The 26,442-nt window shown below is 40.8% G+C and overlaps 2 protein-coding genes and 1 long non-coding RNA gene across 3 annotated transcripts in view; 1 reads left to right on the top strand and 2 right to left on the bottom strand.

The window, feature by feature from the left end:
- Positions 1–4,249: 4,249 nt before the first annotated feature.
- Positions 4,250–26,442, top strand: part of LOC138350261 (uncharacterized) — a 25,433-nt gene continuing 3,240 nt past the window's right edge. The window contains exons 1-2 of the long non-coding RNA XR_011222037.1: positions 4,250–4,620; positions 10,260–10,376. This is a non-coding gene — a long non-coding RNA (uncharacterized lncRNA). The remainder of the gene's footprint in view (positions 4,621–10,259; positions 10,377–26,442) is intronic.
- Positions 8,341–9,470, bottom strand: LOC123745370 (uncharacterized). Its single transcript, XM_045725858.2, has one exon. It carries the CDS (start codon positions 9,468–9,470, stop codon positions 8,526–8,528), a length of 945 nt encoding a protein of 314 aa, XP_045581814.2. The 3' UTR covers positions 8,341–8,525.
- On the bottom strand, positions 24,420–25,725 carry LOC123745373 (uncharacterized). Its single transcript, XM_045725860.2, has 2 exons — positions 25,714–25,725; positions 24,420–25,223 (listed from the first exon to the last, which is right to left on the bottom strand). Exons 1-2 carry the CDS (start codon positions 25,723–25,725, stop codon positions 24,420–24,422), a joined length of 816 nt encoding a protein of 271 aa, XP_045581816.2.

The following is a 26,442-nucleotide window of genomic DNA, read 5'->3' on the forward strand; positions in this document are numbered from 1 at the left end:
TAATATACAACATGATATATATATATATATATATATATATATATATATATATATATATATATATATATATATATATATATATATATATATATATATATATATATATATATATATATATAATATGGCTGGCTGCAGGTCATGATCCCATTACATGGTGTGGATTTCCTTGGGTTAAATACGTTATCATAAGGTGTGGGTGTCATTAGAGTATGATTGTTCCTATGTGGTGTGGGGTTTTCATACCTCATGAATGACATTGAATTGTGTGTCACTTAGTTATAATTGCAACTACAAGGATGTGGATGCCATGAAGGGCGGAAGAATGTTGAGTGTTGTGCCACACATTGTAACGTTATGATCAAGTTCTTTGGTTTAATTTCCTCTGAAAGTACCAGGTTTATGTGTAATAATTCTCAGCATTCTGTAGTGATGTTCTCATCATATAACGGAAATAATTACAAGAGTAATAGCGACGACTATTTGCATGGCGACGTAATGGAAATACAGATCCTAAATTATGTTACAAGTTGTCTACATTGGTCGTTCTGGAATAACCCAATTTTTGTGTATATTTCCTAAAATCAATACTTTAAGTCGTCTTGTAAGCGTTATAGAGGACGTCATTTGTTAAATCAGGCATAGTTACTGATACGCAGTTAATTGCAAATATAGCCCTTGACACCGCTAATAAGTCGCTATAGTCGAACTGTCCTGTTAGGTTAGGCTTCACATGTAACGTCACTTGGTCAGCGTGCATACCACCCCAGATGTAATACACCTGAGTCGTTGTATTGATATTCTAGGTAATACAGCAGGAGCGCTGGAGGAAGAACCACTCACCAGGAGCTTCATGGTGGCGTCTGACAACGACCCAGTGGTCGGAGCCTTTTATACCACCGTCTCTCTCCCACTTTTTCCGCGTAAGTTTCGCTACCATCACTTTCCTTAGGGCGCCTCCCACCCTGGTCTTGTGCCCCAACTGGGCATTGCTACCTGACCTTGTTGTATACACCTGGATCACGGTCATAGGGAATGGAAGGTTAATATTAATACGGGATGTTATACAGTGACCGATATCATGTATTAGCCTCGATAAACATGAACCTCATAGCCTGACGACGTCAGCATTTTTCCAGTCATGTAATTCACATTTGCAGTTAGTTATTTAAGCATTGCTCCACTGCTCGTCCCGCGACTCGTCCGGCTCGCATCATCTCTGTACAGACCGGGTCAACTAAAGACACGTTTAGCTGCATGAGGGAGAGCGGCATAAACATGCTGTTAAACTCTGTACCGAGCAAACCTAACGTGCACATCATTAGCTATGGTGTTTATAATGATACACACTACTGGGTATGTTAACATGCAGAACACTCTTAACTCTGTATTAGACTCATGTCAGGACCTAGATTTAGTCATCTTAGCAGAGAAAACAAAGATACTAAATCGGCGTCCACCCAGGCAGGGAGGAGCTGTTCACAAGATGCAACTGAATGATGGCTCCCTGCTTGACTATGTAAACAGATTCAAATACCTTGGCCTTGAGGTGCCACTGTATGGTCCTGTTGTATTCAGACTCTGTCGTCAGTATAAAGAGAGGCTCCGAGCTCTCAACGCCGTTGCAGGTTATCACTCAGACTATGGTGCCAATGTCAGAATTATCAAAATGATGTTCCTTGCAGACATCAGATCTTTCGTAAATAATCCTGCACCTCTGCTTGCTTTGATGCATGAAAGGAGGGCGGAGGGCTTGGAGGGCTTGAAAAAGTTCGGAACAAAGACTTGAGGATAATCCTTGTGTGTCCTCGTACCACAAAGATATCTAACATGAGAAAGGAACTTAATATTCCGAGCGTCGTTGATAGTGTTACTAAAATTAACTATCAAATTGATATAAAAATGCTTAGGCTACCTCATCCTAACCCTTGCACAGAAGCCCTTCAGAATTTCTTTATTGAAGGTCAACATTGTTCCAAATGGATGACTAAAACTGGAACTGAACTTAGAATGTACCAGATATATAATTTGTACCAAGAGAGACAAAAACGGGTCTTTCCTGCACCGTGGGAGATTACACCCTTTCCAATTTTAATCCCTCGCTTTCCACCCAAAAAGCAAATTAGAGATCAGCGTAAGCTTCGTCTTGAAGCAAAGCTCAAGGCTTAAGCCATATTGATGCTCTGTCCACAGAGCATTCTCTCTCTCAAATCATCTACACTGATGGTTCCCTACACCGCCCCACGGGTGCAGCTGAAAGTGCAGTTGTCTTGACAATGGGCGATGGCTTATATTTTGAGTGGGGAGTCCCTATAAACAACTGGGCCTTTACCCTTCAAACCTACCTATTTGCCTTGCTTCTTGCACTCAAATGTGTACAAGTCTCCAAACTTGATAAATTAATTGTAAATGACTCTTTATGATCCTTAATTGCTTTAAACTCTTTAAGATATAACTGTAACATACTCGTGTCTGAAGCTAGACACAAATACAACAAAATTATTAATGATGGTAACAAAGTCCATTTCATGTGAATTCCATCTCATGTTGGCCTCCGAATGCATGATAGGGCTGACGAGTTATCCGAAGAATCTGCCTTTAAAGGAGAAATTGAGCATAACCTTGGATTGTCAATAAGCAGTGTGAGAGCAATAGTACACCAAGAACTTCAACAAAATTTTGTAGCTCTGAGGCAAAGTGAAATCGACACCAGTAATTCCATCTATCATCATACTATCATGCAAGAGGAGCCACACATCTATGGATCATCCAGTAAAATCAGCAGACTTCTAGATGTTACTACTGCTAGGCTCAGACTCGGTCACAAGTATCTCTGGGAGTTTGCATTACCTGCTGATGTAGACCTGACCAAATGTATACTGTGTCAACAAAATTATTCACACACCCTCCGTCACTATGTAATGGAGTGCGAAAAGATACGTAAATTCAGAGACAATTCTATAACCAATGTTCCAACGATGTATAAATATTTCAATATTAATACATGAGGTATATCTGCATTTGTGCAGACTATATGAAGTGGAGTACAGTGTCAAAAAAGTTAACTACGTGATGGTAAAAAATCCCCATATCACAGGATGGTTGGTCATACAGAGGCATGTGATAGGCAGTCTGCACTGGCAGACTCCGGATGCATTTTGAGGATATCATCAACACTAAATATTTCATTCAAAATTATCTGCTACCAGAAATCTTAGCCAAATATCCCCAGTTTGCTAATTGTAGGTAGTAACTAAGTGATTGTAACCTATCCACCGTTGCCCACTGGATGGGGGGGGGGTCGGTGTACAGGACAAACATATCGATTGACACCAGCTCTCCACATATGTCAGTTGCTTAATTTAAAAACTGTACTTGTGGTCAGTCTCGAGCCCATTGTTGATGTGACGATGTGCATTGAATTATGTAACTAGCTCATACGATTATAACTTACTTAGCTATATGAATTGTGGGGTTCAGTCCCTGAGTCCATTATGTGCCTCTGTAACTCTTTCCACTTCCGCCTACAAGACGGGTATGGAGTGCTGTTATGACCCAGCATACACCAATATGATTGGTATACGCTGAGATCATACCGTATTGTGATATAAGGCAGTGTAGCCTAGTATCACTCTTAGTTTGTTATATATTACTATTACCTTGCTATACTTTTATGTGTATACAGTATAGTGTTTCTTATGTAATATATATATATATATATATATATATATATATATATATATATATATATATATATATATATATATATATATATATATATATATATATATATATATATATATATATACTTGCCATATATCAATGCTGTATGTACTATTATATATTAATATATATATTCTGTAGTAGAATGTTAGGCCAGAAGGCTACTGTTGCTGATACCTACTGGCTTGATAATAGTGCTATACTTGTATTGTGAGGGTATATAGAAACAGGGAGGGTTTGTGATTATGTCGTGTATATTATATTTTACTTGTATTACTGTATAATTATGTATTAATGGTTGACTTGGTAATTCTTTTGAATCCTCCCTCATCCCCGCCCCCCCCCCCCCCCTTGCTTACCGGCCGGGTCAAGTGATATCAAATCTTGAAGATGGAAATTCTTTGTTTGTATCCTCGTGTAATATGATATTTTCTATTGTATGCCTATAGACTTATTTATTTATTTATTTATGCATATACAAGAAGGTACATTGGGAATGTGAGGATACATAAACTGGTAATTACAGTCTTGTAAAGCCACTAGTACGCGCAGCGTTTCGGGCAGACTTATATTATTGTATACTGGGAGTTGTATTTTGTGATACTTAATTGCATCTGTGTTTGTTTGAATCTAAATAGGGTTGTAAAACGCAGTGTATTCACATTGATAATGTTTAAAAAGAGAAGTGACGGTTGAGTGGCAGAGTTGGGTCAGTGTGGCGTACCGTCGCCCGGCGCCATTGGCCTGTGGTCGGTCGGTGGGAGCAGCAGCCCTCCATCTCACTCCCGTTTTGTTGCATATTTAGCGGTCTAAGGACCTTGTAAGCTTTTGACATAGTGTAAAAGTGTTGTAGAATGATGGATCAAGATAACCAGGGGATCATCTTTTGTGGAACAGGTGGTAGGTGACTATTTTGTATAAATGTTTGTATGTGGTGGGTAGCTGAGGACTTGAAGGTGATTTACAGTGTCCTGATTGATACTGACTCCTCACCCACTTTAATTGATTATGTGTCACCTCCATACTGTAGTCCTGACTTTGGAGCAAACCAGAATTGGTGTACCACTGCGCTAGGATAGGTCCCAAGAGTCAGCTTTTCCAATTACAATTTTCATGATAATGATTCCGAGGTGCTTTAATGAGAGCTATATTGATGTACTTTTGGAGTAACAGTTTACGAGAGCTGTATACATATTTTTTTTACTGTCCTTTGCGTAGATATGCCCCAGTAAACTGGCAATTTGTATGTACTTTTCCCTACCTCTAGATAATATTGTAGGCCAGGTGGCTCTATTGAGATTTCTAAAGGTTCATTGTCGCCAGTGATGCTGTGGAGCATGCAGACAAGACAGGTGCCTAATAAATGAACTGAACTAAACTAGTTATAATAAATTCCTTACCTCTCATACAATTTATACTTCTTGTATGTAATATCCTTGTAAGACTATGAACAATTAAACGAAAGATGTAACTCACTGTTAGCCCTGTCGCCAAAATGTATATAACAAACCAAATAAAATTAATATTCTTTATGAAAACAACTTCTAAAATTAAATCTTTAAAATCAAATAAAAATAAAATCTAGCTATGAAAGGTATTCCACATAAAGCTAAATTTTATACAAATTCTAGTCAAAGGTATATTCAAAACTAATCTTCCTATTATATTAATATCTTGATAATCTATTAAATATTACTCCTGCCCATAAAAATAACAAAGCCTTAATTAAATAAAGCATGAGTTAATAAATGACAAAAAAGCAAGACCAGGAAATCCTAAAGATAAAATTTTAAATATAACACCTAATTGCTTTAAAGTAGATAAAAACAACAATTTTCTTTAAATCGTACCTAAAATTAGCTCCTAACCCCTGCTATAAATATAGTCTTGCAAGAAATAATGAATAAAATAGAATTAAAGATCCTTCAAAAATAGGTTTAAACCGATTTAATAAATAAACTCCAGCAGTTACTAAAGTTGATTAATGAACTAATGTAGAAAAAGGATTAGGAGCTCTCATGACAGCAAATAATCAAGCAGAATTTTTTTTTGCGCTCATTTACTTATAGCAGCTATAACAATTCATTTTTTTCCGAAATATATCTTTACTAGTATATAACCTTCAAATTATAAAATTTCATCTCGCCACTGAAAAAATATAGCAATTTTTTTACAGAATTACTTCATCTCCAACTCTGAATTGCAATGAATCTCCTACTCGATTGGACAAAATATACCAGCATTAGCAGATTTTTCATTTTGATAATTTATTATTAACACATAAAAAATTAATCCCAAACCATCTCACCTTAATAGAATAATAATTTAATTAGGCCTTAAAATTAAAACATTTATTGAAATAACAAAAGCACGAACTAAATGTATCAACCCATCTTCCTGTGTAGATAGTAACTATTGGGACGATCGTCAATAGCCAGAATTCGCACGTTCTTAGTTTATATATATATATATATATATATATATATATATATATATATATATATATATATATATATATATATATATATATATATATATATATATATATATATATATATATATATATATATATATTTAAACCTAAAAGAGGTACCACCTTTGGTGCAAGTGTAGGGACCCATAGCCTCGGAGAAGAAAATAAAGAGTACTCAGGGAAGACCTTGTGGATCCTCACTGAACACTTTGATATTTTCTTCTCCTACCACCCCTATTCTTTTAGTGTGTGTGTATATATATCTAACTTTATTTTAATAAAATTTCATTACACAAAAAGGGTTGCAACATTGGTTACATGCAAGGTACAAGACTACTTGTCACAAGTTGTATAGCTCCTCCAGCTTCTCAGATGGCGGGCAGGAACCATGGATGGTTCTCTCTACCTTCTCCTACCACCCCTATTCTTCTTTTTGGCAACTGCAGAAGGCCTATTGGCCCATACCTTCTCTTCCTGCTTCTATGTTGGTTCGGGGTCTTGAAGTGCGTAGAATATAGTTGTGTTTTAATTGGCTGTTGATTGCTGGTGTTGACTTGTTTATGTGTAGTGCCTCGCTGATGTCGAGCCTCCTGCTGTCGCTGTATCTATCGATGATTTCTGTGTTGTTTGTTAAGATTTCTCTGGTGGTCTGGTTGTGAGAAGAGATTATATGTACCTTGATGGAGCCCTGTTGTTTATGCATTGTTAATCGCCTGGAAAGAGACGTTGTTGTCTTGCCTATATACTGAGTTCTTTGGGGCTTACAGTCCCCATGTGGGCATTTGAAGGTATAGACGACGTTGGTTTCCTGTTGAAGACACAATGTAGACGCACACGATTAGTCCCTTACGACCTGTTTACCTTCCCTCCATGACTGCAGGGTGACTCCATCTGGGCGTTTGTTGCTGATGTCAGGTCTGCACAACTGAGGTTCCCTTTGTGCTGGACACCCAGCTGTAGTCAAACTTCTCTTGATGTTGTCATTGACAGTTTCATGTCTGGCAATGTTTCCTGCTGAATTACGACAGATGAGACCATGGCTGCCGTATTGGTCCGGCCGCACATAGCTGCAGATACACCGGTGTTCGGTGAAGATAGGGGCGACAAGGCGCAGGGCAACACCAATATTTAGGGCTCGATGGTTCAGGCGGGTGTCCAAGGCGGAATTAGGGACTGCCAACAGGAAGTCCCCGGCATGGGGAATTTGCACAGCTAGAAGATGCGCTCTGTCCTTCCTAAAAGCTGCCTCCAGCAATGTTAGATAAATATACACACACACACATATATATATATATTATATATATATATATATATATATATATATATATATATATATATATATATATATATATATATATACACCTAACAGGCCAAGTTGCCAAACAAAGCGAATATGTTTATATTATTTAACAATTTATTTTTCACAGTTTTTCTTATGGAATAATGAACTTAACATGACATTATTTGATTTGATTTTTTTTTAATTTAAAACTAAACCTAACAGAAATTTTATCAAACCTAACATAACTAAGTCAGTAATTCGTGCTCTTAATGTAATATTATAATATTTATTGGAATATAGCAATTTGGAAAAAATATTTGAAAAAATGAAAATCACTCAGGTAGTTAGGCAAATCAGCCTTTTCATACTTGGCAAAGTACTGGAGTTCAACATATATACAGAATGCAAGGCCCTATTTGTTAACAAGCAAAGAGATTTTAAAAATTTTAAGATATTTGTTTCCAAATTAGTTTATGTCAAAAAATATTAATATACATATAATAATATTAAGATCACGAATTACTGATTAAAGATTCCCAGTAGTGCATGGGTCAACCTTGTCTCTCTGTCTTCTGCCTGACTGTCTGTCTCTCACTGTCTATTTTTCTCTCTGTACATCTATCTCTGTGTATCTGTCTTTGTCTCTCTCTCTCTCTCTCTCTCTCTCTCTCTCTCTCTCTCTCTCTCTCTCTCTCTCTCTCTCTCTCTCTCTCTCTCTCTCTCTCTCTCTCTCTCTCTCTCGATGTCTATACTGACCAGTCATTCCTAAAAATAAGCGAGGCTGTCGTTTTATACCACTCTACAATAGTAAATCAGTTGCCTTAGTAATTAAACAATAATTCTGTAAGGTAAATTAAACAATACGCAATGTCAACAAATATTTAATTTATAACAAAAAACGTAATTACAGTTAATTTTCTACCATTGTCTTGCAATATAGTTTTTAAATTAATTGCAATATATAAATGATAAAATATATGTAACTCTTAAAGCAACAATAACATTACAATAAATAAACAAAGTTTTTGTTGGTATTAAATAATTATGATATTATGGCGCTGAGTACAGCGACGACGGCTGAGACACGGTGTGGCCAATGCCTCCTGAAACACCGCCGCCACCAAAGCTACCGCCGCCACTCACAAAGCCAGCTCCACCATCAAAGCTGCCACCGCCGCCACCAAAACTGCCACCGCCACTCACAAAGCCAGCTCCACCATCAAAGCCACCGCCGCTTCCAAAGCCACCATCTCCACCAAAGCCGCCGCCGAAGCCACCAATCACATTACCGCCACCTTGAGCGGCAGAGCTGAGGGCTGACTGGAGGTCCTCTCCAGTGGGCAGAGTCGGGTTCTCGCCTTCACCATAGTTAACGAAGAAGACTTCAGGATTTGTTTGCTCTGGCGCTGGTACATGGATGACCTTCTGGTCGTGCAAGGGTCGCTTGTTGAGGACGTACACAACGTTCTTCTGTTGGGGTGGTGGCACAACAATGGGTTCCTGACCAAATCCGACTTCTGGGGTCCGGATGAACACGATATTGTGTTCAATTCTTGGTGGAGGAATGTATGGCTTTGGGCCAATGATTGGGGATAATGGAGGAGCTTTGTACACATAGAGATTGCGAGTGACCACAGGAGTCACACAGCTGCCGTCAACATGGAGGATCTGCCCGCCTCCACAACCGCCACCATACACACCGCCACCTCCAATCCCTGCCCCACCTCCAATCCCAGCGCCACCACCAATTCCTATGCCACCTCCAATCCCTCCACCACCTCCAATCCCTATTCCACCTCCAAACCCTCCGCCACCGCCAAACCCTCCGCCACCGCCAAACCCTCCGCCACCTCCAAATGCTGGACCAGAGGGCTTGGCTAGGTTATATCCCTGAGGGGCGGCGTCCGCAGCGGCTGCCAGCACACATGTCAGTATCTTAAGGAGAGATAAACACAACTTATTTAGTAAACTGCCGTGAATGAAATTTGCTTTCATTAATATACAACATGATATATATATATATATATATATATATATATATATATATATATATATATATATATATATATATATATATATATATATATAATATGGCTGGCTGCAGGTCATGATCCCATTACATGGTGTGGATTTCCTTGGGTTAAATACGTTATCATAAGGTGTGGGTGTCATTAGAGTATGATTGTTCCTATGTGGTGTGGGGTTTTCATACCTCATGAATGACATTGAATTGTGTGTCACTTAGTTATAATTGCAACTACAAGGATGTGGATGCCATGAAGGGCGGAAGAATGTTGAGTGTTGTGCCACACATTGTAACGTTATGATCAAGTTCTTTGGTTTAATTTCCTCTGAAAGTACCAGGTTTATGTGTAATAATTCTCAGCATTCTGTAGTGATGTTCTCATCATATAACGTAAATAATTACAAGAGTAATAGTGACGACTATTTGCATGGCGACGTAATGGAAATACAGATCCTAAATTATGTTACAAGTTGTCTACATTGGTCGTTTTGCAATAACCAAATTTTTGTGTATATTTCCTAAAATCAATACTTTAAGTCGTCTTGTAAGCGTTATAGAGGACGTCATTTGTTAAATCAGTCAGTAACTGCGTATCAGTTACTGATACGCAGTTAATTGCAAATATAGCCCTTGACACCGCTAATAAGTCGCTATAGTCGAACTGTCCTGTTAGGTTAGGCTTCACATGTAACGTCACTTGGTCAGTGTGCATACCACCCCAGATGTAATACACCTGAGTCGTTGTATTGATATTCTAGGTAATACAACAGGAGCGCTGGAGGAAGAACCACTCACCAGGAGCTTCATGGTGGCGTCTGACAACGACCCAGTTGTGGGAGCCTTTTATACCACCGTCTCTCTCCCACTTTTTCCGAGTAAGTTTCGCTACCATCACTTTCCTTAGGGCGCCTCCCACCCTGGTCTTGTGCCCCAGCTGGGCATTGCTACCCGACCTTGTTGTATACACCTGGATCACGGTCATAGGGAATGGAAGGTTAATATTAATACGGGATGTTATACAGTGACCGATATCATGTATTAGCCTCGATAAACATGAACCTCATAGCCTGACGACGTCAGCATTTTTCCAGTCATGTAATTCACATTTGCAGTTAGTTATTTGAGCATTGCTCCACTGCTCGTCCCGCGACTCGTCCGGCTCGCATCATCTCTGTACAGAGCGGGTCAACTAAAGACACGTTTAGCTGCATGAGGGAGAGCGGCATATATTGCTGTCACTTTGTCCTATATCCTGATGCCACTAACATTAACCTCTTACAGTGACACATTCTATTTTAAGACCAAATTATACGACAATACACATAAACCCCAGTGTTGTTTATTGTGTTCTTGGAACCAGCCGCTGACTTCTGTTTACAGGCATCAGCAGCTGCTGATTATTTTCATCCCTCTGTATGGTTTTATTTATGCTTTTTTGTGTTGTGCTCATTCATACATTATGTTGGCAGGTCTGGTTTCTCTGTGGGGACTAGGGGATATTTTAACCGGGGGACGGTTAATCGCTCCTCATTCTAGTGACTTAAATCATGGTATATAGTTGATTTCTTTTGCCATATTTACCTTTGTTATAAATTAGCTAAGGTAATAGATGTCGAGGAACCATTGAATCATATAACACTTGGCACTAGTATTTTCCAGCCCAAGTTGTAAGTCAAATACTGTCGTATGTAGATTTTTATATGTAAGTATTTGACTCCAACCCGTCCTCAGACCAAGTCCATTCCATCCAGCGGTGGACCCCAAAGACGCATTCATAAATTTTAACATGCTGTTCATTCAAAACAGGAATTTTCTCAAATATAAATTAATATTAATATATATTACCATATTGTACGTATTTAGGCACTGGTTAGGTTACGTGTTTAGGTCTATTGGCGATTATTCGTATCTGTAGTACGTGGGTGAAGCATTTACAGCGTTGTGATTCGAACAAAATTCGTCAGTGAAGCACTTGTTCCGGATATGTTCGAACGTCAGCAGTTGTGAGTCGTGTGTAAACCGCTTTTCATTCATAAACAGGGGGTTTGGCGGGTGCATGGAATCACTTTTGGATCTTTGTTTGGAGGACGGGTTGAGCATTCATAGCGTTGTGGTTCGAACAGAATTCGTTAGTGAAGCACTTGTTCCGGAATTGTTCGAACGAAATCAGTTATGAGTCGTGTGGAAACCGTTTGTCATTCATAAACAGGGGGTTTGGCGGCTGGATTAAAGAGCTTGGATCTTTGAATGCGAGAACGGGTTGTATAAATACAAATAATCGTCAACAGAACCTAAACACCAAACCCAACCTAACTTATGCCTATATATGCATAATATGCTAATATATTGTAATATTAATTTATATTTGAGAAAATTCCCGTTTTGAATGAACAGCATTTACAAATTTATGACAGCGTCGGTGGGGTCGACCGCTGGATGTAATGGACTTGAGTCGAGGACGGTTTGCACCACAAGAACTCATGGGCCAACAAGCATGTACACTTTAGTCTTGATCATAGTCCAGGACTAAAGTACTCTTCAGTGTGTATACACAGAGAAGCGTGGTACACCTCCCTGTGTATACTCCTGTGTGAAATTTGTTGCATTCGTGTCTCCTCGCAAGCAACAGGTCCCAGAGCTGTGTTTGCCCCCAAAGGTGCTTATGTAATATTTCATGTGCTGTAATAATGAACATATTTTCTGAAGTATATACAAAAATATTATTTCATATAATAGTTTTGTGCATAGTTACGCCTAGGGTAGGTCGGGTGTTTTGTTTTTGTTACCAGTTATTTACATTTACAGAACGTGAATGAAGCATTTAGAGAGAAAGGATTCAAACACAGGAATGTTTGAGAACTGTTCGAGCGCAATCAGTTGTGAGCAGAGTGTAAAATTGGTTTAAGTCATAAACGGGGGTTAATTACAGTATTAACGAGTGGTTTGCCAACATTCATTATGATGGACTATCGTTAGTTGCATAAATTATGAACGAGCTCATTGAACAGCGAATCGACATTGTTGGCTCTGACTTCGGCTACTGTGTGCTAAAATACAAAGGTCATATAACTGATAGCAAGGCAAAAGAAGTATAATTCAGCTTGTACCTCTCACTGAATAACAACACATGATTGCCTGCAGGGTAAGAGCGCATATTTTCTGCTGTAATTTGTCTTGATTGTCTACAGCGTTCTAATAATTGACTAGGTTAAAGGGCATTGTTGTCGGCCACCTCCATGTAAACAACTCTGTGTCGTCCACTTCAGTGTAAACAACACTCCGTGTCGTCCACCTTGGTGTAAACAACACACCGTGTCGTCCACCTCGGTGTAAACAACACTAATGTAACATGATCTTTTTTCTTTGAAATTAAGTTTCTTGAAGGACTCATGAAACCGTAGATTATAGCGCTACCAGGACAGTATCCTCGGGTAAATGCTTCAGCCACCGCTATGTTAGTTAATGTAGGAAATTTCGTTTTCTATTGAAGGAGAGAAAAATGGCTGTGGCAAGCAAGTATACGAAACCTCGCTAAACTTAACCGAACTTATCAAAACCTAATCTAACTTAATTTTCTTAACATAATCTTTCTTAAGAGAATACATGAGCTCCGTTAAATGTAATTAAAACACGTTTGATATATGGCACGACAGTCCAATGAAACATTACTATTAAACTTGTATTCGTATTAAACTTGTATTCATATTAAACTTGTATTTACATTATATCTATATTCCGCTCTGGATGCCGTATACACTGCGATCGCTTCACTTGGTACGCACGCCAATGTTTAGAATCCTGCAAGGCTTGCACTTCCATAGGCTATTGTTCTAAGAGGCAATGTGAAGTTTTTTTATAATATGCCTCGGAGTTGGTAGTGAAATGCACTCCAGTATTTATCACGGTTACCATGGCTGCATTGTTCCCGTGACTTGTATGTTTGCAGCGTCTTTCGTTTATGATATGGCTGAAGGGTTCTCATTGCTTGCATGCTTTCCGGTCTTCGCTTACTGGCAACTTCGGCTCTCGAGTCCGCATGATTGGGTCAGTAATATTATAACGCAACACCGTAAGTGTAGCTGCGACCGCGATTTTCACCATACGAAGATATAGAGAAGCTTAAAATAATATAATATTTTGTCTTTGCCCTTCAATATAATTATTATTAGTACATTATGAGTCTAGCAATGTTGACGTTACAGCTCCTAGCATTCACTTACATAATTTCAAAAATAAAAATATAAAAAGAAAACAAAATAACAACATAACTATCAATTTGTGCTATCATAATGGATTCAGAAAGTGGCCGAGAGGTTGAAGTGAGGACATTAACGCGTGCACCGTGGGACCGGGCCACCCCGTCGGGGGTGTCCCGGGGGGCATTTGTTAATATCAAACCTGACAACACCGCACAGCTCTGAACCCTCATCCTCTTTTTGGTAGTGTCTCATGACCACTGCATGCGCCCTGCAGGTTCTGCAGTATATACTTGGTGTAGTTTTGAGGAAGACTCAACAAGCAAGCAATCGTGACAAAATATCTGTGTAAAATATAAATAGAAACTCATATTGCTGTTCCTGTACGAGGTTCCTCTTCACCAGTATCGTGTTATGAAGCACCAGAGACCCATCCTTGGGAAGAGGATTACATACAAACATTAGGCAAGGTCTCCTGGCTCACACTTGTAATTTACAGCAGCTCTCATTACGCCTTTGTAATAGCCTCGGTCTTCACTTTGTAATAGCCCCAGTCCCATTTTGTAATAACCTTGGTCTCCACTTTGTAATAGCCCCAGTCCTGTTTACCTCGCGCGGTCTCGCTTCATTGACACTAGGCTTCATTTCTCTTCCTCTGTTGACTTATATTCAACAAATGGTCGTTTGTATTAATTATATCTATATTTGTTTTGTTTTCATTAGTGAGCTCTTGAACGATTTGCTTGGATAAGAAAGTTTTGCTGCTAAAACATTCATTTACTGGTTTACTTATTCTTCTGTGGTTCGTTCAGATTGGTTATTTTGTGTTAGTTATATTTGCATAGCCTAACTAAACTGGACACTGGAACAATTTGCACAAAGTAATCACATTAACGTGATGTATCAATGAGAGAATCAATAGGAGCCATGAGGATGATTCGAGCCTCTGCTACGGGTACTCCCAAGCACACGCCTTACACCACTACACCACGACATGGTGTACACCATGACACCGCTCCCTCCATCCCAGGTTTTAATACTATGTCCATGTCCTGGTGTAGTGGTCTAAGGCGTTTGCTTGTACCTATTACTGGGATATGAACCCGGATAATAGCTTCGACGCCTTCTCGTGGGTTCTACTCATTTTCTCAGGAATAATTTATCTATGAGAACTTTCAATAGTTCCACTGGCAAGACCACTCCCTCCCTGCCCTCTCCAACCCTCCACCACTCCCTCCCTGCCCTCTCCAACCCTCCACCACAACTTTGGTAACTTCTATAACAGTACCACCACATAACAGGAGGCAACCAATAATTGCAATATAGGGAATCTCAATATAGCAAAGCAAATTATAGGAACTATATATTTATAGGAATTACATAGTGACAAATTATAGGAAGTCTCAACACATTATATTGTATGTGTAGTGTACAGTGAAAGATTGCCTAGAAACACGGCATATAATTACATGTTAACGATGTAAGATTACCTGCAACACAGCGTAAGATTACTTGGAAGCATGCCGTAAGAATGCCCGGAAAAACAGCGTAAGATTACCTTAAAACATAGCGTAAAATTATCTGGAAACAGCGTAAGATTATGTTGGATTTAATAGCCTGTTGCTGCGTGAATGTCATTGTAAAACATTGTGTGCGTACAGAAGCGTTGCCGGAGTGACCAGAGCATGACGAAGTGGGGGAAGTGAGGTCCACACAGAAGTAGTTGTTAAGAGCGAGTCAATGTTTGTAATGTTGGAGCATCAACTCTCTAGCAGCATTCTACACGTGGTGTTGTGTGGATGCTCACTCTACACGTGGTCTTGTGCGGGTGCCTAGTGCCGCTCCGGAGCACTATGTACGAGGCTGTTGTTCTCCGCGAGGCTGTTTTGGTGTGAAAAGTTAGTTGCATGGATGGCTGCCGTGTTGGTATCTGAACCGTTTCTTATAATACTCCTCAATCTTTTGTAGACGAGGAGTCACAATAACGAGGCTAAAATATGTTGACCAAACCACACACTAGAATGTGAAAGGACGACGCCGTTTCGGTCCGTCCTGGACCGAAATTTGTCAACGAATTTGACTGACAAAGGCGTTGAAGGATTATATATATTTCTTGTTCGTTGGTCTTGTTTTCATGCCTAAATGTTATGCTGACTGCTTCTCTGTTAAATAAACGTTTCGAAACAGAATTGTATTTTCAACGTTTATGGAGCCGGCGGTCATATCCTCGTACATTGTGGCTGTTGTATCAGGGGACGATCCCGCGTCACGGACCGAGACACGAAGCTACGTTACTACTCCCCCTCATTTGACTGGGTAGATAGGTCTTGTAGCTCGGTGGTCTTCGTCCCGAGGGTTTCGGGTTCACTCCTATTGGACAGAAAAGGTTGAGCACATTTCCTGTCACCTGATGCACCTGTTCATCTAGCAGGAAATATGAACTTGAGTTAGGCAATTATTGTGGGTTGCATCCTAGGGAAGTTGAGTAGTTAGTCTCTGGGGACCTCGATAAGCTTACGTACAGACTTCCTGTCCCCGACAACATGAATTACTTCCATTATTATTATTTATGAATAACTATACTAACCGGTACAGCGATGGCCTCGCTTTTTTGCAGGTTTGCGTTCGATCCCCTGACGATCCAAGTGATTGGGCACCATCCCTTCCGTCCGCCCTATCCCATTTTTGTCCTCATGTCCTTTTATACAGTCGTGTTGACGGTAGAGCTTTCTCCTAATTATAAGTTTGTTGTTTCGACAATCTGCTGGCGATGTTGATCTTGTCTGAACACTTGCTATATGCATTATTGCATTTGTATCAACAAAGAAAGAGCAGCTGAAAGTGAAGTATTCGAAGTAAAGACATTCTTCGTGAAAGGAATGCTAATTTCCCTGCATGGGTAGGAATTATTTCTCGTTCAAGGCTCGCAAGAGTTGCGCGGTAACTTTTTTCCAGCTTTTTTTGGTCAAAATATTGCATAAGGACGTAAACCGCAGAAGAGCAAGTGGGAAGATCATCGGCGCAACCGGTTCTTGGCGTAACCCGGTTCAGCGGTGACTATGTATAAGCCCCGGCGTGAAGACGACCCCACTTACTCTGCTTCACAGGGGTAAAAGTTGAAATTCCGGTGTGAGGTCACTGTCATTATGTTACCTTTGTGTTGGTCTGGGTCTTGAGCAAGAGGTGTGGTGGGTTGTGCAAGTCAGAGGCGTGTTGCCTGGCTTGTTGGGCTCCTTGCAAGCTGCACAGCTCGGGTCACTCCTCTGACATAGATTTGTCTCGTTTCAGTTTTTGCTCTTGTTATTGTCTGACACATTACATGTGTAGAATAAGTGAAGTGTGTTGTGTGACACATGTTGTGTCTCACACATGTAAAAAATATGGTGTAAGTTGTATAATATCACAAATCTTTGGCTGAGCGCATCCACTCTTGGTTTTATCAATGATTTAAATTACGGAATTATACAATAGAGTCTATCACAGATTAAACAAGTAATTAGAAATAGAGGAATGCAGAAGACGTAGCATGGGGGAAGATGTGGATGGGGTATCCAAGCCTGATGGCTTACAGCTTCCAGGAGAAGAGGGCATCACTTCCAAATATGCCAAAAATATGCAATAAATGAAAACTAGTTCGATTTCAATAAAACTTTTTTTACTAGTTTTATATGAAAAGGGTTTCATCTGGTTCAAGTCTCAGCATCGTAGCATAAATAGGAAGGGAGGAAAAAAATGGAATTATGTGTCAAACAATTTCCAAGGTGGTAAAAAATTAACATCAAACATAATTATCAACTGAAATCATGTCTTTGACTCTCAGCTATCACAATAGCATATAATAAAAATATTTAATAATTAGTTTTTCCAAAACAAATTGAGTTAAAAAAATAATTCAATTTTTTTTTCTTATTTCTTTATCTGACGATTTGCATGAAACTTATGCACCTGACTGCACATAAGCCTATCTGTAAGGGTTCCAATTTTGGAGGAAATGGGTCGATGTCAACCTCAGCCACAGATGGCAGCACCTTAGACTTTATTTTTTACTTATTTATTTTTAAGTAACATAAACATTATCTTTCCTCTTTCATTTGTTATTCAATTTACATGAAACTTACACCTTATATGTAGAGTTTATGTCTCTACAATCTGTTAGAAGCGTTTTTTCCTAAATTCATTCATTAATTTTATAATAGTAATAAACATGATATATTTGCATAATATTTGGGGGGAACTTTGACTAATTGTATTAGTAAAACTAAACGTATTTTGGAAAATCCACTGCTACAGAGGCTTTATTATATGCTAATGTGATAGAAGAGTATCATAGAAATGATTTCATTTGAAACTTGTGGTTGTAGAGACAAACTGAAAATGTGTAATATTCGTTGAAAAAAAAACAAAAAAATTAAATCTCCCCTTTCATTTAGGCTGCGATACTGAAACTTGACACAGTTGCAGCCCTTGTCATATACAACTAGTCAAAAAAGATTTGTTGACATTGAACAAGTTTTAAAAACTAACTGATACCTCCTGGCGAAGGAAAGTTAGTGTCTCTGACACTGTCTGCTTCACTGTCTGTACACGTAAATGTTGCTACACTCTATGTTGATACTCCGTCCTTCCTTACAACACTGGTAATATATGTTATGTGACACGTCAGGTATGTTATATGATACAGGCGAGTTATGTGATGTGATACAGATGAGTTATGTGATGTGACACATGTGAGTTATGTGATATGACACATGTCAGTTATGTGATGTGACACAGGTGAGTTATGTGATGTGACACAGGTGAGTTATGTGATGTGACACAGGTGAGTTATGTGATGTGACACAGGTGAGTTATGTGATGTGACACAGGTGAGTTATGTGATGTGACACAGGTGAGTTATGTGATGTGACACAGGTGAGTTATGTGATGTGACACAGGTGAGTTATGTGATGTGACACATGTTAAGTGTTGTAGGAGGTGATGCGTGTTGCTCAGGTCAGTTAGATTAAAGGTTGTGTATGGTGGTAGTGAGATAACTTGTCACACGGTCGGCCAGTTAATGTGACGCAAACTATGATATTAATGAATGTGTTGAGGACCATCAGAGAATCGCGCCTTTCTTGATTAATTTATTGTTATTAACATCTTTATTAACAAAATTAAATTACAATTTTACCTAATCTGAGGATTTCAATTAAGTCTCATTAAAGTGAGGATAATGCTGGTGTTCACTGTTACACAGGACAGAGGGTCATACACAAGACAATAGGTCTAAACTGTAGGCTGAAGCACATAAATATCATGGTTACAATCAATGTTTTAATGAAAGAATATGTAAAAACAACTGTGTATTGTGCACTGCCACACAAGGGCAGGGATGGGTTCATAAGAGATGCTGCTTAAAAATAATATAAATAAAATTGTTCTTCATTCTTTAAAATGGACAAGCAAATTTTGGATAAAATGTTAGGATGTCGTCAAGTACACCAGATTCAATGAAATATTTACACAGTTGGTGGTACAAGAGGCCAGGAGGTCTAAAGTCTTTTACGGTGTCACATTCAACAATATAGTGTTCTAGTGAATGCATTAAAGGTTTATCACAGAGTTTACAATCTGAGTATTCTGGTAGTGGCTCAGCCTCACTAACCTGCCAGATGTGTCTATAGTCAAAGCGAATTCGCGTAATGACTACATCACATTGCCTGGTCAGGTTACTGTGCTGACCATACAAAATACCTATTATTACAAAAGGGGGTCATAGGTTTTAATACTGCAGCTTTCAGGTCTCTGGACATTTCTTAGTTCTTCTAAATCTGAATTAATTTCTTTAATTTGTATGTTTCCAATAATTGCATTAGATATTCCAAAATCATAATCAGTGTTTTCTTTTCTGCAAGCCTCATTGGCCAATCGATCTACAACGTCATGTTTTCCGACTCCAACATGGGATGGGATCCACACAAATTTTATACAATAGTTATTATCATTGGCAAAAATTATATTCCATTTAATATTACAAGCTACTTCAGACATACACTGTGATGGGTTATTTAAGGACTGCAGAGCACGTTTAGAGTCACAGAATATCACTCCACCATTGAGCTGTATAGAGGCTAGGGGGGAGGGGGACCCGGCGTTGCCCGGGGCTGTGTCTGAAAGGGAGACTCTCTCTCTCTCTCTCTCTCTCTCTCTCTCTCTCTCTCTCTCTCTCTCTCTCTCTCTCTCTCTCTCTCTCTCTCTCTCTCTCTCTCTCTCTCTCATAAAAATAATGTGATAGTCAACTATTGGCCTGTGCATGGTCCTCCGGTGAGAGAAGCTTAGCAGCGAGAAATATTAATAGAATAGTTGTCCATTCGTTTTAGGAAAGTCGATGAGACTAGAGAAAGCCTTTAAAAGTTGTGGAAGGATTCCTTGTTTTATGGAACTATGGCCAATGTAAGAATAACAAAATGTATTTACATTTTTCTGAGATAGTGAATAATGGTGTATATATTACTATAAGATAAAAATATGTTTCTTTTTCAAAATATTAAGCTAGGTGCAGCCGGCGTGCAGTGCCAAAAATTATAGTGGGAGTTTGGAATTTGACCCCAGCATGCTATTCCCTCCTGAATTCGTGGTGACCCCCGACCAACTTATGTCCGTCCCGTACACTAAACCATTCCACTTGCAAAGTTGGGTGAGGCAGCTGCCAACCTTCACACTGTAGACGGTTCGAACGTCTGCCAATCAGAGAGCAGCGAAGCAGTGCCACATGTAGGCCGATGCCTCAGTGATCTGTGTTTCCTTCCGATAAATCCAGAAGACTTCAATTGTGCATGTGTAGAGCCGTAGCGGGTACGACAGTCAACCCCTCACATCTACCACTAACTAGAGTCGTAATACTGCTCCCAGCGTCTGGCCTCCAACTTCAGGCAAACATTCTCTCTAACGGATAGAGATGGAAGCTACACTTGCTTAGTGAGGTTTTTATATATTCTTGATCAGATGAAGCTTATTTACTTGACAGTTGGTCTTCCATTGTCTGGGACAGGAATCCTGTTAAGCTTATCGGGGTCGCACCTGACTAACTCCCACATAAATCACGTTATTGTGATTTCTGTGTGTAAACTCCCACATACCTATTTTATACCAGGCGCATCAGGTGATAGGAAACGCCCTGAAAAGTCTTTCACTGCCCGAAAATCGAACCCAGGTCCATGTGGCTGTGAAGCGACAGCGCTAACATCTACGCAATGTCACGTTGTCAATAGCTTCCCAAACTGGTACATTTCACCCGTTGCCGCTACTATCAGCAACAAAGACAACTATTTACTACCATCTCTAACCTGAGAATGAAAGTGGCCGGACCAATTGCGAGACTTGGAGAGTGAGACCAAGAAATAGGAAGGTGCACTTTGGAAAATCGAAGTAATTTGCGAGGCAAGGCAGCCTAGGCTCCGGAGCACACGTGGTCACGCACGGGCTTGTGGTGGGATGGGTGCTCGGTGTGGGGTGAAAGTCTTAACACGGACAATCTTGCAGTTCGCCCCTCTAGTTAACAATTGTGTCCGCCTGAGGAAACTGATACTGCTTTATGGTGTGACAATATAAGTTGCTCGGCCCGGTACCTGCCCGTGTTTCTTGCCAGCCGCCGGTACTAATCTCCTTCATTGGCCTAATAACGCTTAAATTCCTGCCTTAAAGTGACTATACGTAAAAATGTTATTTCTTGACATGTGAAGGCAAGCCGGGAGCACACGTCAACCTTACCCCGGGATTATAAATCAAGCTAAAAAATTCACGTTAAGCCAAAGTGGACGAACATATCATGCTAGTAGTGCAAGTATAACCAAACGAACACGTCAAGCTGGGAGTATAAGCCAAGCCGGAAGTGCAAGTTAAACATGTACTAGCTAAACCAGAAGTTATCTTTAGGCTAGGAGTACGCGTCAAGCCACGAATACACGTCGAACTGGGAGTCTAAGCCAAGCCAGGTGTACAAGTCAAGCCAGACGTGCACGCCAAGCCAAGCCGGAAGTGCACTATATTTAGAATATCCTTTCGCTTGTAAGAGTGACGTCATCCTAAATAATCTACTTCCGGCTAGGTGGTTTTCTCTACATCGTTTTCAACACTTATATTCCAGCGGCTATATTCAGCTGTCTGAAGTTGTTAACACTGCTGTATTCCAGCAGCTCCAGCTGTATCACGTTGTGAGCACTGCTGTATTCCAGCAGCTCCAGCTGTATCACGTTGTGAGCACTGCTGTATTCCAGCAGCTCCAGCTGTATCTCGTTGTGAGCACTATTGTATTCCAGCAGCTCCAGCTGTATCACGTTGTGAGCACTATTGTATTCCAGCTGTATCACGTTGTGAGCACTATTGTATTCCAGCAGCTCCAGCTGTATCACGTTGTGAGCACTATTGTATTCCAGCAGCTCCAGCTGTATCACGTTGTGAGAACTATTGTATTCCAGCAGCTCCAGCTGTATCACGTTGAGTACTATTGTATTCCAGCAGCTACAGCTGTATCACGTTGTGAGCACTATTGTATTCCAGCAGCTCCAGCTGTATCACGTTGTGAGCACTGCTGTATTCCAGCAGCTCCAGCAGTATCACGTTGTGAGCACTATTGTATTCCAGCAGCTCCAGCTGTATCACGTTGTGAGCACTATTGTATTCCAGCAGCTCCAGCTGTATCACGTTGTGAGCACTATTGCATTCCAGCTGTATGACGTTGTGAGCACTTGTATTCCAGCAGCTCCAGCTGTATCACGTTGTGAGCACTATTGTATTCCAGCAGCTCCAGCTGTATCACGTTGTGAGCACTATTGTATTCCAGCAGCTCCAGCTGTATCACGTTGTGAGCACTATTGTATTCCAGCAGCTCCAGCTGTATCACGTTGTGAGCACTATTGTATTCCAGCAGCTCCAGCTGTATCACGTTGTGAGCACTGCTGTATTCCAGCAGCTCCAGCAGTATCACGTTGTGAGCACTGCTGTATTCCAGCAGCTCCAGCTGTATGCCGCACCAGACAAGTGAAAGGAGTCTTCACCGTGAGTTGTGTTGTGGTCGAGAACAAGGCAATTTGGGGTTTATTATTTTTGTCTATCTTTTACTTTTTATATATTAAAAGAGCTAGTTTTACATTCATATTTTCCTCAACGTAGAAAGCTGAACATTTTAGAGAAGAAGAAGTGTTAATTGAAAAAAGATTGTTAGAACTTTAGTGTTATGGATCAGACCAGACTTATCGAATTGCGAGAAGCGATAATCCTGGAGATTTTGAGCGCGGGACCGGGGCTGCCTTCTGCTGGGCTGGTGCTAGTATGCTACTAGACTGGTACTAGTCTGCTGCTAGGCTGGGACTAGCCTGCTACTAGGCTAGTACCAGTCTGCTACTAGGCTGGGACTAGCCTGCTACTAGGCTGGGACTAGCCTGCTACTAGGCTGGTACTATGTACGTTGCAGCTGGACTGGTGGTAATAGGCTACAGCTGGAAGCCGGACGATGTCCCGTTTTCAGTGCCGTATTCTTTTCACTGGAACTGGATCCTCTCCTGGATAGACTCACCTGGCTGGGTGACCTGCGCTCTTTGTTGCTTGTGTTCCTCGACGATTGCAACGTCAGACATTACTCCTTGTGACACAATTAATCTGCATTTTTGAATAATCCACATTTTGCCGTACAATGGGAGTCGCCGAAAGAATTATGCTCACAAATGCCCAACCACTTGGACTGAACGGTAGACTGATGCTCTCGCTTCTTGAGGTCGGCGTTCAATCCTCATCCATCTAGGTGGTTGGGCACTATTCTTTCCCTTCGTCGTATCCTAAATCTTCATCCTTTCCAAGTGATATAGCTGCAACGGCTTGGGGTTTTCTCCTGATAATTACATGTTGTTGTTATAGATTCAGCTACTCGGAACAAGTTCTAAGTAGCACGGGCTATGGTGAGCCCGTAGTGGAGTTTCCTGGCACAGAAGCGGTGCTGTGTGGATAATTACAGTTCCTCACATAATATAAACACTTGAGGAAGACGTGTAGGTGAGGTGAGGACCTCCGGGAGGTGCTGGCAGCCTCGTATAAGGGAATGTGTGATGTGCGTTTCACTTTGTCTCGGGTTTATGTAGATCATGATGTGTTAATGTTAATAAAGAAATGCGCAAGCGAATCATTCAAAATTACATATGAAGCCAAAAAGCGTGGCCAGTTACCATAGATTTGCCTACTCGAACAGTTTAATTATATTATCGAAAGTAAGTTCAAACACAGGTGTGGCTGTGTGGCTGGTGAGGCTGTGTGGCTGGTATTGCTGTGTGGCTGTGTGGCTGGTGTTGCTGAAGCGACACTCGTGATGCTGAGCCCATAATGCTGTTCAGGTCTCCCCCTCCGGCCTAAAGAACTGAGTAACATCCATATTCCACTAATATTCGAACCCAAACACTAAAATGTTTACTTCAACGTTTTATCTGGTGATTTTATGCAGTGTAGACTTGGTAATTCTCCAGACCTGGGAGGGAAACAATTTTACAAAAGCTGACCCAATGAGTTAACAGTTTTCATGTGGTACTTTTTTACATTGGGTTTAAATTATATAGTGAATAATATAAATATATATTTCAAGAAAATAATACAAAATAACAGATTTCATTTTTTAAAAACAAACGATACAGGTAATCCATTTGACTAATATCTTATAAATGTATATAAAAACATAACTGGTGTATTGACTGGCGACTAGGGCGCGCCGTACAGGCTTGATGGAGCGCTCACCGACAAACCTCCTCCTCCTCCTTTGATACCTCCACTACCGAAGCCTCCGTCACCCACGAAGCTGCTGCCACCTCCATAGCCACCAACAAAGCCGCCACCACTACCACCGAAACCGCCGCCGAGTCCACCACCGAGTCCACCACCGAATCCACCACCAAAACCGCCACCGCCGACAACCTGGCCACCGCCGTGAGCAGCAGAGCTGAGGGCAGACTGGAGGTCTCCACCGGTGGGCAGCGTAGGGTTGTCGCCGTCGGCGTAGTTGACGAAATACACTTGTGGAGTCTGTTGTTCTGGTGCTGGGACGTGGACGACCTTCTGGTCCAGTTCTGGTCGCTTGTTGAGGACGTACACGACGTTCTTCTGAACAGGTGGAGGCACGACGATGGGTTCCTGACCAAAGCCAACTTCTGGGGAATGGATGAATATAACGTTATGTTCAACCTTTGGTGGAGGAACGTATGGCTTCGGCCCGATGATTGGGGACACTGGAGGAGCTTTGTACACGTACAGATTGCGAGTGACCAGAGGAGTCACACAGCTGCCGTCAACATGGAGGATCTGTCCTCCTCCACAACCTCCACCGTAGCTACCGCCACCTCCAATCCCGATGCCACCTCCAACCCCTACGCCACCCCCGTGCCCAACGCCACCTCCAAACCCTGAACCGATTAACGAGTCGGCTCCAAATGCTGGTCCAGAGGGCGTGGGGAGGCTGTATCCTAGCGATCCGGCCTTGGCGGCGGCCACCAGCGTGGAGACCAGGATCTGCGGACACAAATGATGCATTAACCAGGTGTAAAGTGTGTGTGTGTGTGTGTGTGTGTGTGTGTGTGTGTGTGTGTGTGTACACGAGGAAAGGAGATGCTTCACAGCAACAAATTTTGCTTATTACATTCTCAAGCAGATTACCTCCAGATGTAATAAGCGAAAGTTCTTAATGTGACTTCTTGTTTCCTGCAGTGATATATATATATATATATATATATATATATATATATATATATATATATATATATATATATATTTACATATATAATGTGTATATACATACACATGTATAGTGCAAATGTAGTATAAATTATAACATAAAGTTCTCCCATAGCACTGGGCAGAGCCGGCTGGAACAAAATACTAGTGGTTCGAGGACGAGCAGTGATGACTGCTAGAGCACTAAGCCAGCGCCTCTCCACTGTAGAAGCACAGTGAAGGAGCTGTGGAACACAAACACTGACACTCCCACTGCACTGCTACTCACCAGGAGCTTCATGGTGGAGTGTGATGTGGGTCCAGGTCGTGGACTGGCTTATATACTTGCCTCTCTCTCTCTTGCCTCGCACACACTCACACACCTGACTCTCGCCCGCCTTCCCCTCATAGCACTTCCTCCATTCTCCTGGCGGTAGAGGCGGCCTGCGGGGTCAGTGGTGTCTCTTGCCACAACCTGTCATCAACGGTGTTGACTTGTGTGCCTTCAGTCACTAACTAGGGTGTGGGAACTGCACATACTCGATACATTTGCTTGCGAAACATTCCATGTCAACAGCTTGCCATAAATTTCGCTCCTGTAGTTTTGCAATTTGGTTTTTTGCTTCGACTGTATCAAACTAGGCTTTCTCTGATGTTCTAAAATAGCAAGACACATGGCTAATTGTTTTATACTGTAATGTTATTGAAATGTTCAAAGAACGAGGAAACGGAATTTCTTCTGACATGTTCAAAGATTAGGAAAACATTATCTATTATGAAATAGATGAAGGAAGAATAGGTAGGCGGAAGTTCTCGTAACCTGCATAAAGAACAAGAAGGTAAAAAAATGTCTAACATTTGGAAAGAACAGGAAAACGGAATTGCCTCTGCCATATGGGAAGAACAGGGAAAAGTTCTCTCTCTCTCTTGATATGTACAAAGAACAGGAAGTAGTTCTTTCACGAAACATGTACAAAGAACAGGGAGAAGTTCTCTCTCTCTCTCGGCATGTACAACG

Source organism: Procambarus clarkii, chromosome 44 (assembly GCF_040958095.1).
Source record: "Procambarus clarkii isolate CNS0578487 chromosome 44, FALCON_Pclarkii_2.0, whole genome shotgun sequence".
Taxonomy (NCBI): Eukaryota; Metazoa; Arthropoda; class Malacostraca; order Decapoda; family Cambaridae; genus Procambarus; species Procambarus clarkii.